The sequence below is a fragment of the Chinchilla lanigera genome, unplaced genomic scaffold (genome assembly GCF_000276665.1).
Source record: "Chinchilla lanigera isolate Chin_1 unplaced genomic scaffold, ChiLan1.0 scaffold00008, whole genome shotgun sequence".
Classification (NCBI taxonomy): domain Eukaryota; kingdom Metazoa; phylum Chordata; class Mammalia; order Rodentia; family Chinchillidae; genus Chinchilla; species Chinchilla lanigera.
Window position 1 is genome coordinate 25,470,697 of NW_004955409.1, and position 12,166 is coordinate 25,482,862.

The window sequence follows — 12,166 nt, forward strand, 5'->3', positions numbered from 1 at the left end:
CTCGAACCCATGCCGTCTCCTATCTCAGTAGTATACACAATGCTTTTCTCATGTGTGATATAAAAATCATCTGGAATGTTGTTTGTTGAAAGTATAATTAACATTTTCACCTGTATTTTTCATCCTTAGGTAGTAGTAAATATAAGGTACTGATATTGAATCATTGTTATTGTGTAAATTACTTTTAAAATTACTTAAGGCAGGCACTGTGGTGCACACCTGTAATTCTTATACTCAAGAGGCTGAGGCAGGAGAATTGCCACTAGTTTTAAGCCATCCTGAGCTACACAGTGAGTTCAAGGCCAGTGAAGATGATATAGTGAGACCCTGTCTCAAAAAAAGAAAGAAAAAATCAGTGTATTTACAATATATTATTTCTTCCCATTAGGACAAATGTGTGTTGGAAACTAAGTCATATCCTATGCACACTCCCATTAACTGCAGCTGATTTCTGCTTATTAGCTGCTTTTGAAGACAATTCTGCTATTGGTCCCTTCCATTTACTGAGAATAACAGTATTTTACAAAGAAAGTATAGATGGAAACATAAATCATTTTGTATATCTCTTTTCCATTTGAATTAAATATATTTTAAAGATTTTTAAAAATTTAATACGTAGGCACCAAGAGTAGAAGCACAAGTTCTTCTGGGATCTTTGGTTTGCTTTCCCAACTTATATTGTGAACTGCCTGCTCTCCATCCCAACATTCCTGATATTGCCATGTCTCAGTTTACAGATGTTAAGGTAAGAAATCGCATGCTAGCTTTTCACATTTAAGTGACTTTATAATCATAAAATATATGTGATGAATGTGTATTCTTTTCTTTTTGAAATCTGCATAATTGTTAACATTAACTAGTCATATCCTCCGGATAAGGAATGTCCATTAGAAACATTGCCTTTTTTGTGTGTGTTTAAACTGTTTCTGAACCTTCTCACTGTTGAACCTATTCATATTTCCATCTCTTTGGAGTTCTTCACTTACTGAGCATTTATTGAAATATCCTATGAGGTAGATACAGTGCTGCCAACATAAGGCATGCAAAGTAAACCTGTATATGACTCCTTATTTGGTTCCTTTTCCCAATTTCTTAACATTTTATATCAAATAAAGTAATGGAAATTTCTGTACTGCTTACGAAACTTTAGGCACTTTTTTGAGGGGCGGGGGTACTGGGGATCGAAATTTATGAAACTTTGAAGTGGCAATCTCATGTACCTGAAGCATTAAAGGGCTAGAATAATGTAAAACTAACAGTGACTATACAGTTGGCAGTAGAACTGCCCTGATCCCAGGTAGTAATCCTAAAAGAAAGGTGAATGTAACCTATTAGGAGCAGGTGTGCCAAGTGACTCTGGCTGTGTATAAGCCTTTTTAATAATGTCATGCAGAAAACTGTTAACAAATTGTTTTGTGTCTCTGCAGAGAAGAAAGTGTGACATGATCTGTATCCCTAGCTATCTGGATGGTTGTACCTGTTACCGTAATAAACAGATAGTCTTCACATTTGACCTAAAGTAGTCCTTAGAATGAAAAGATTGAAAAGAAGAAATTATATGCCTCAGGGAAAATGCTGATGATTTTTTTTATGATTTTTTTTAAGGGGCTGGGGATTTAGCTCAGCGGCACAGTGCCTGCCTGGCAAGCACGACGTCGTGAGTTCGATTCCCGGAACCGGAAAAAAACAAAAAAAAACAAAAAACAAAACAATGATTTTTTTTTTAAAACTTGCGTTCTCTGAAGTTTTTCAATCCAATTTATTCCAAGAGTGTTGCACACCCTCTTCTTGGTATCCATATTTCTCTTTGTAACTTTGATCATACTTGTAGTTTCTTGTTCAGTGCCTAACTTCTGATTTACACAGATAAACACCACCATGTCCTATATACTGCTGTATCCTCATAGCCTGACATATTGCTTGGCAAATTGATACATATTCAGAAATCTTTTGTTAAACAAGTGAACTTGACTTAACAGGGTACAATCATGCGTAAATGAAGATCTTCAATGATACTTTAATAAAAACTATACAAATTTGCCTTTGTTCTTCATGATCTAGTAGCTTTTATTTTTAGAAGTATCATGGTAATTGTTTTAACTTGCTTAGGCAGTTTTAAGTTATTTAGGAATTAGCCTCACATACTATATAATGTCTGTATTCTGTCCTTTGACTGATATGTAGGTAATAATGGTTAAAGTGATTTTTTTAAAAAATACCATTTTTTATGGGAAAAAAAACTCCAAAATCAGAAGTAATTTTGATGCTAATGAAGAAAGCAGAAACCCTAAGAAAGTTGTAATTGTTCTTAGTCAGAAAATGAATACTTAATGGAAAAGTTACATGCCATTGTTGTTATATTTAATTTTCATATTTTTAATGAAGCCAGCTCCTTATGAAGTCATTTGTAGCTTCTTGCCAAGGTGTTTGGTCACTGGAACTTTGTGTACAGTATCATGTTTGTTTGCATTTTGTACCTACAGTTCACCTATTTAATAGTTTTCAATATACTCACAGAATTATCCAGCTATCACCATAGTTAATATTAGAACATTTTTACCACCCCCAAAGAAACCCCATACCTATTACTAGTCCCTCCCTTTCTCCCCTACTACAGGCTCCTGACAACTAAAGATTCATGCTCTCTGTAGATTGCCTGGCTATTTAATGTCACATGATCTTGTATTTTAATTGTTTACAAATCTGCCTTCCTCCTTAGACTATAAACTCTTTGAGGAAAAGTGCATGGCTTAACTATCTTCTCAAAGTCCGCACCTAGCAGAGTCTATGACATAGAGCTTGAACAATAGATATTTTCTAAGTAATTGTCAATTGCTAGCCAGTGGGCTAGGTGCCTAATTTACAAAGATAAATAGAAGACTGCTCCTTTTAAGAAGCTTAATAAGTTCTATATGGCCAATAAATGCTAATTGAGTGTAAGTGTGGATAACTTAAAAATATGAGTAACCAGTTCTTAGTTATGAAATCTAGTGGCATTCTTGTTCTCCTCAGCCATTCTATTGTTTAACCCTTTGAATGTCTCTGACCTTCCTAAATGTCTATGGCTTATTTTGCATAGATTTGGGAGGCCGGGTGCAGTACTGGAGATTGAACCCAGAGCCTCGCACATCCTAGGCAGGCGCTGTACCACTGAGCTATACCCCTTGACCTTACACAGATCTCTCTTAATTTACTTTTTATTTCTCTAAGTATTCTGACTCCTTAATAGACTAGTGTTTTTTATCTACTAAACTTATACCTCCCTCAGTATTCTATACTGGTATTCTCTGTTTTTTACCCTCCTGAATATTTTGTTCATTTAACTTAAATATCTAGAACTTTTCCCCAAACAGACATTATTATACCACACAAATTATCAAAGAAGCTGGCTTTTCTTTCAGCTTTATTAAAGTAAAATTGACAAAATTGTATACAACATAGTGTTTTGATAATACTTTGTAGTAATTGTCAAGCTAAATCATATATTCATCAGCTCACACAGTTACCCTTTTGGTAGGAGGTTAATGAGAACAAAAACTGAAAAAAAAAACTGAAAGTGGTGAGTGGCATCCTTGTCTTGGTGCTGATATAGAGGAAAAGCTTTCAACTTTTTACATTGGACTCTGATGTTAGCTCTGGATTTGTGTGGCCTTTGCTACGTTGAGAAACATTCCTCCCATATCTAATTTGTTGGGAGTTTTTATCCTGAAAGGATATTGTTTTCTAAGCCTATTGAAATAACCATTCTGTTAACTGGTGTTACATTTAATATATAGACACTAAACCATCCTTGCATCTCAGAAGTAAATTCTGTATGATCCTGGTATATGATCCTTTCATTGTGCTGTTCAATTTGGTTTTCTAGTATTTCATTGAAGATTTTTACATCTATGTTCATCAAGATACTGACCTGTAATTTTCTTTTTTTTGGACATGATTTTGTTAAAGAAATATGGCCTTGTAAAATGAATTTGGAAATGTTCTGCCTCTTCAGTTTTTTGGAAGAGTTTGAGAAAAGTTGATGTTAATTATTCTTTAGATGTCTGGTAGAGTTTTCTAGTGATACTACCTGGGTCTGACTTCTGAATGCTATTTCTGTTTTGAAAAGATGTTTATGTCTTTGAGCTATTAATTCTGCTTTATCTGTCTTATAGTAAAGCTTTATTACTCTTATAATCCAGAACAAAAGGTTATTTTTGAACATACTGTTTGGTTATAAATTTCGCAAATTGTTATATTTATTTAGCTACTTTGACAAATGACATCAGATTCTTTATTAAAAGTATATATGTGGAGACAGACTATTTCACTTAAGTGTTGGGCCTGTAATATCTGGCACATGCCTAGTCTGGAGGGGCCACCTTAATAAATACTTGTTGAATTAATTAAGAAAATCTTTCTAATTGCTATTAACTCTTTCCCCTTACTTTAGGAACTTATAATCAAAACTGTATTAAGCTCAGCAAGAGATGAGCCCTCTGGTCCTGCACGGTAGGTCACATATTTTTACACTTAATGTAACTATTCTGTTTTCGGAATCTTACTTTAGAAGTTGATTTAATTATTATTAACACTTTAGGTTGTGCACATAAGTTTAAATTATTTGAGTGATCAAATATTCTTTCTTTTTATGACTATATACTGACAGTGTTTAATTAAAAAATGATTTGTCACCTTTTTAGTTGCCAACTATATCTTTTTTTTTTTTTTGGTTTTTCTCCGGTACCGGGAACCGAACTCACAACCTTGCACTTGCCAGGCAGGCGCTTTTGCCACTGAGCTAAATCCCCAGCCCCCTCCAACTATATCTTAAAAGTTTCTTTCATTTTATTTACGTATACTTTGCTTCTCTTTAGATCATATTTATCATTGTCTCTTATGCAGTACAGTAGCAGTTGGTGCCCAATGAGTGTGTATTGAATTGAATTACAATAAAATGTTTTTATTGTAGAAAGTAATATAGCTAACAAAACTATATTTTAATTGGTCATAATTGTAATAGAATACAAGTAATAGTTTTACATTTTTTTCCCTTTTTAGGTCTTAAGCATTGAAAACTGACATTTTGTTTTAGTAAATAACCCCGAAATGGTTGAGATTTAAATGAGCAGGTTTCCAGAAGCATACCATGTTCCTTCTCTTACCCAAAGCATCAAGTTCTTTTTTATATTTTTTGATGTTAATCCTCAGTATGGTACTCCTCCTCAGCCTTAGTCTGTTACTACATTACTCCTCTGACCTCAGTGAAAATTCCTCCTCACCAATCTTGTACACATTTGTTAATCCAGGGTTCAAAAAGTACAAGTACTAGCCTTTACCATTTGTATTCTAATTCTAAGTTAAACTTCTTTTTCTGGCACATAAAAGTACTGTAAAGGACCAGGGATATAGCTTAGTGGCAGAGCATCTGCCTGGTAAGCACGAGGTCCTGAATTTGATTCCCGGTACCAAAAAAGTACTGTAAAATGATCTGTTTTGTTACATGAGACAACTCCAGTTTTTACAAATGTAATTGCAGATTCTTTTCACTTGATGAGTTAACTAAAAACAAATCTCTGTGAGCGATTCTTTTACACTAATCTCATTTAAACTCACAACAATTTTCCTATATTATTTGTTTTATTTAATCCCATCACAATTCTGAGAGATTAATGGAATCACTCTTTCAGTTTTGTTCGCCAGAAATCAATGCTAATAACCTAATAATTATTAAATTCAAAGTCAGCATTTATTAGGCTCTTTTTATGTGATAGATGTGTTCTAAACACTTACCCAATAAATTTTGTTTTGTTTTGTTTTTTTGGAACCAGGAATCGAACTCAGGACCTTACAACACTTGCCAGGCAGGCAGGCGCTTGTGCCACTGAGCTATATCCCCAGCCCTATCCCAGTGAAATTTTTAATAGCTCCATGAGATACTTACAGTTTTTGCCCTTCTTTTTATAAGAAACTGGAGCCCGGGGGGGGAGGGGGAACTGTTAAATAAAGAAAAGAAACTGGAGCCCAGAGAATTTAAGTAACTTGTGCTCTCTCTCAGATGTGACAAAGCCATGATTATTGCCCTCACTGTTTGTTGTGAGACTCTTACTAGGTACTTGGTAACAAGCAGCACAACCAAGTTTGAAAACAGAGCAATGACACTAAGTCTTCTGCCTTTTTTCTTTTAATTGATGTTGGCTCTTAAGTGAATATGGAAGCCTAAAACATGGCTGCACAGGGGTAAACAGGAATCATTAACACAACAGCTTGCATTGTTGAAAAGATGGAACAGCTCCAGAAGCTGAACATAATCATTGTCTCAAATTGTTTTCCTATACCTTTTAATTTTTTTAAAAGCCTAAGCCCCCAAATCTGAGCAGGAACAGACGGTTGAGCTAAATTGTAAATAGTCTCAATTACTTTACAGTTTGGGGGAATATAGGAACACACACACAAACAGATAAAAAACGAACATCTTGTTCTCACCCTTTCATGTTACCACAAAACTGTTATACTTCCAGACTCTGCTTTTAATTAGCTGAACCCCTGGAGAACTTTGCTTTGCTTTACTTTAGTGTTGCTTTAGGATTACAGGTGTTTTTACTGCTAAACTTGAAATTTGGTTATTTAGATATATACATATACAGGACTTAAGAGTGGACAAATTAGAGAATAGACTAAATAAATAAAGCAATAGACTTGCCTTTGAAGATTCTCTGCCAGTTTTGATAGTAAGCAGTGTAGTGGCATCAGTACTGTACATTGCAAGAAGGTATGTAAGACCTTCTGATTTGCTGTGCTCATGCTGAAAAGTATTTGTGCGTTGGACACTTCCAGAGGTTAGCATCCCACTGAATCTGTCGGTATCAGTATGGAAAAATAAATATGTGGACATCCCACATATGTCAGAAATAGACTGTTGACTCTTTATAGAAAGAACAATTACATAGTTTATCAGAAGCCTAAACTCTGAACACACTAATAGAGTTCTTTCTGATTCTGATAGTAAAATAAGTCCCTTCAGTCCTGAACTCAGCTGAATTTACATTGCTAGGGAAATGAACCCCTAGAAGACATAAAGGAACAAAAGAAAATTTCTATAATTCCTATTTCTGATGAAATTTTTTAATATATTATACAAAGCTTTGTGTTCTTGATTTGTTTTATAAAGAATTTGGCTAATTGTGTTAAACTTGAAGGATTACAGAAATATCTGACTGAAGTTCATTTTACTTTTGTCAGTAAAATTATACTGTTCCTTTTGAAAGCAAGTTACATATAGGTATTTGTTTAGGAAGACTTTTGGAAATGTCAGTTTATTAACATGGATTTGTTAGAAAGTTGCTGTGTATTAGCCCAGCACATAATCTTGGTAGTAAATTACAATAGAAAATCAGATTTAAAATTTGGGGATTGTTCTTTCTTCCTACTTTCTCCTCTCTAATCATCGGCCAGTATGTAACAACATCATTACTGTCCTTGCACGGTGCATGTTTGTTCTGTCAGTTGACTAGTTGTGTTGGTCGTTTGATTATATTTAAAAACTAATCTACATTTATTTTTATCATTGTTGCCTTATTTTCAGATGTGTAGCACTTTGCAGCCTAGGTATTTGGATTTGTGAAGAGCTAGTCCATGATTCTCATCATCCTCAAATTAAAGAAGCTCTGAATGTAATTTGTGTTTCCTTAAAGGTAATAAAAACTTTTTAATAACATAATAAAGTAGTTTTGAATGCATAGTTATTTCTCTGCAAATGATGATTATATATCATGCTCTTATGGAATGATGCATTTATAGTAAATGTTTTTATTATTTTATTACTAGGTTATTTCTTTGATCCCAACACTCAAGAATGAGTCCACTCTTGGATTTAGGGTATTTTTTGATGACTCTTTTATCTGAACTTTTTATATATACTTAGTGTTGTCCCTAGAATATATGAAAAAATTGTGTGTGTTTGGATGTGTGTTTCCTTCTAAAAAGGAAACCGGTCACTCAAAACACATAGGGTCTTTGGGGTTTTTTTAACTAGTATTTTTGTACCTTTTTAATTTTTATCACTTTCTAAATTATTGGGCTGTTCAACTGTCAGCTTTTTTGTTTTTCTTTTTTTGAGACAGGGTCATGCTGTGCTTGAACTTATTTTGTACCCAGGCTGTGCTAAACCTCGTGATCCCCCTATCTCAGCTTCCCAAATGCTGGGGTTACAGTCATGCACCATCATGCCCTGCTAAACTTTTGACTTTATCATTCAAATAAAATCTTTTCAGCCAGAATAAAGTAAGATAATAATCTTATTATTACAGAGAGCCTGAATGAATACAAGGAGTGGTCAAAAAATTATACCAAATCTTCATTTTTTTGAGACAGGATCTCAGTATGTAGTTCATGCCAGCCTTAAACTTGTAGCAGTCCTCCTGTTTCAGCCTCCCAAACTCTGGGATTACAGGTGTGTGCCATCATGCCTGCAAAATATACAATGAATATTTAAATTTAAAAAAATCATTGTAGTAAAAGACACATTCCCATCAGCCTTCCTGAAAATATTCCTCATTGTGAATATACTTATCCCGTTTGTATTGTCATTTCTGAAGCAGTTCTGAAAGTCCTTTTCATGAGTGTCCTTATATGATGTGATTAAAAATATACTGAATGCTGATGCCAAGTGTCACCAAGAGAAAGGCAGGCTTGTAACAGCATCACAGTATGTCCTCATCCACCTTACCTGGCACCAAGTCACTTCTGACTCTTCCCCAAAGTAAAAATGATTATGAAAGGTAAATAGTTTGAGTCAATTCAGGACATATAAGTGGCCATGATAGAGCAACTAAAGACACTCATGGAAGACTTCCTGAACTTCTTTACAAAGTGGTAAGAGCTACACGTGGTGGTGAATGCCTCTGGTCCCAGCTCCTGGAAGGCTGAAGCAGGAGGATCACAAGTTCGAGGCCAGCCTAGGCTACATAGTAAGACTCTGTCTCAAAGAAACAAAACAAACCAAAAAAAAAAAAAAAAGAGGCAGGAATAACAGTGAGATAAATGTGTTTGAAGCAAGGGGAAATATGTTTTTGAGAAGGATTAATGGCAATGTGTCTTTGACTGTAATAAGTTTTTAAATTTCTGTATTCACTATTTTTTGATCGTGCTTGCAAATAAGTACTTTTAATGAAAGAATATATGATATTCCTTAAATTTTTAATTCTCATTACACCTGTTTAATACTCTAAACATAACTTAGCTTATAAATAATAATATATTTTCTTGACATATTTCTGAATATGGACTGTTTGAGTCACTTTGCCTAGTAAGGAGATGAAAACTCGCATTACTGGCTTTGAGATTAATCATACCATCAGGGAAAAAGATTACAATATGAATTATAAAATATAGAAAGCTGAGAGTACTCAATGAATAATGTCTGTAAACTGCTGAGTTCAGGGGAAGCAGAGATCACTTGGACTTAATTTTTAGAGGAGACCTTGTGGTATTTTGTTAGAGTTTGAAGAGTAGGTGAGAACTAGAAACAAGTATGAAAAGTTTGATTTTATGTTATTAGAGAGTCCTTTGAGAGTTTTAAGCATTGAGAATGCTAAGGACAGAGCAGCGCTTTATAAGTTCAGTATGAAAATATTACAAAGAGTAGAAAGGAGTGGTAGAAAAATTTATCACTAGCTGGACATATTGGTGCCCATCTGTAATCCCAGCTACTGTCGAAACTGAGGTAGACAAGATTCCAAATTCAGGGTTAGCCTGTGCCTCTTAAGTGAGACCTTGTGTTGAATAAAAAAAGTTTTAAAGGTCTGGAAATATAACTCAGTAGTAGATCTTTTGCCTAGGGTGTACAAGGCCCTGGGTTTCATCCCTAGTACCACAAAGAAAGAAAGATTGATAACAAGAATAGTGTAAAACCAACCAAAAGAAACAGCCTGGCAGAGTGGACCAAGAAACAAAATCCAACAATATGCTGTATACAAGAAACACATTTAACTCAGAGTCGGGCATAGTGGCAAATGCCTGTAATCCCAGCACTTGGGAGGCTGAGGCAGGAGAATTGTGTGAGTTTGAGGCCAACCTGGGCTTCAAAGTGAGCTCAAGGCCAGTCTGAACTGCATAGCACGATTCTGTCTCAGAAAGAGAAAAAAAAAAAAAAGGAAATTCATAGACTGAAAGTCAAAGGATGGAAAATAATTCTCTATGTGACAGGAAGCCAAAAAAAGCAGGGGTAGCTAATCTGTTTGCAGACAGTGTAAGCTTCAAACAAAGAATGATCAAAAGAGATAAAGAAGGTCACTACATATTTGTTAGGGGAAACCTGCAAGAGGTTGTTTTAAAGAATAAATACAACTAATAAACCTTTATCCAACCTTATCAAGAAAAGGAGAAAAAACTGAAATACATGCAATAAGGAATGAAAGGGGTGAAATCACTACAGATCCTGTAGAAATTCAGAAGATTATCAGTTCCTACTTTGAAAATCTTTACTGTCATAGGATGGAAAACACAGAGAAAATGGACAAGATTTCTAGATACGTATGAATTACCAAAGCTAAATGAAGAAGATATAAAAATCCTGAATAACCCAATTATCAGCCAGTGAAATTGAGTATGTAATAAAAACCATGCCACTGAAGAAAAGCCCAGGTCCTGATGGATTTACAGCTGAATTCTGCAAGAAATTTAGAGAAGATTTAACACCAATTCTTCTCAAACTCTTTAATGAAATTGAAAGGGAAGGAATTCTCCCCAGCTCATTCCTGGAGGCAAGTATTAATCCTGATCCAAAACCAGAGACAGACCCGACCAAAAAAGAGAACTACAGGCCAATCTCCCTAGTAAATATAGATGCAAAAATTCTCAATAAAATACTAGCAAACAAAGTACAACAAACCATCGAGAAGATTATACACCATGACCAAGTGGGATTCATCCCAGGAATGCAGGGATGGTTCAATATATGCAAATCAATAAATGTAATATACCATATCAACAGAACCAAAGACAAAAATCACATGATCATCTCAGCACATGCAGAAGCAGCTTTTGATAAAGTCCAACACTTACACATGATAAAAATCATACAGAAAATCAGAATACATGGTCTTTACCTCAATCTGATAAAAGCCATTTATGACAAACCAACAACCAACATCATACTAAATGGACAAAAACTGAAAGCTTTCACTTTAAAATCAGGAACAAGACAAGGATGTCCACTGTCACCACTTCTATTCAGTGGAGTTCTTGAAATATTAGGCAGAGCAATTAGACAAGAGAAAGAAATAAAAGGAATAAGGATAGGAGAGGAAGAAGTGAAATTATCATTATTCACAGATGACATGATACTCTACATAGAAGAGCCCAAAACTCCACCAAAGGACTTCTACATTTAATAATCAAATTCAGTAAGGGGGCTGGATACAAAGTCATTACTCAGAAATCAATAGCATTCCTGTACACAAACAAACAAGAGAGAAATTAGGGAAACCACACCCTTCGCATAACATCTAAAAAAAATGAAATACTTAGGAATCAATCTAACAAAGGAAGTAAAAGATCTATACAGTGAAAATTACAGTACTCTGAAAAAAAGAGATCAAAGAGGTTTCAGAAGATGGAAAGATAGCCCTTGATCATGGATAGGAAGAACCAACATTGTGAAAATGGCCATACTCCCAAAACTATTATACAGATTCAATACAATCTCAATTAAAATACCTTTAGTATACCTCACAGATCTAGAGAAAACATTCCTAAAATTCATCTGGAATCAGAAGAGACCTAGAATAGCAAAAGCAATCCTGGGCTACAAAGGCAAAACAGGAAGCATCACAATCCCTGACTTGAAATTATACTATAAAGCTACAGCAATAAAATCAGCATGGTACACAACCACAGACACACTCAGCCACCTTATCTTTGACAGAGGGGCCAAATATGTTCACTGGAAGAAAGATAGCCTCTTTAATAAATGGTGCTGGACAAACTGGCTTTCCGTATGCCAAAGACTAAAACTAGACCCATGTCTATACCATGCACTAAACTAAAGTCAAAATGGATCAAAATCTAAATATTAAAACAGAAACACTAAATCTACTCAAAGAGAAAGTAGATGGAAATCTTGAAGACAGGTAGGCAGAGAGTTCATGAACAAAAATCAAACTGCACAGGAAATGCTTCAAAGAAT

The 12,166-nt window shown here is 34.7% G+C and overlaps 1 protein-coding gene across 8 annotated transcripts in view; it reads left to right on the top strand.

Moving 5' to 3' along the window:
* The window catches only part of Ralgapa1 (Ral GTPase activating protein, alpha subunit 1 (catalytic)), a 246,379-nt gene that overhangs the window by 134,194 nt on the left and 100,019 nt on the right, over nt 1-12,166 (top strand). For all 8 annotated transcript variants that reach the window (XM_013510373.1, XM_013510372.1, XM_013510369.1 and 5 more), the window contains 3 exons: nt 620-745; nt 4,433-4,491; nt 7,565-7,673. In XM_013510373.1, the coding sequence (XP_013365827.1) occupies nt 620-745; nt 4,433-4,491; nt 7,565-7,673 (294 nt within the window). The remainder of the gene's footprint in view (nt 1-619; nt 746-4,432; nt 4,492-7,564; nt 7,674-12,166) is intronic.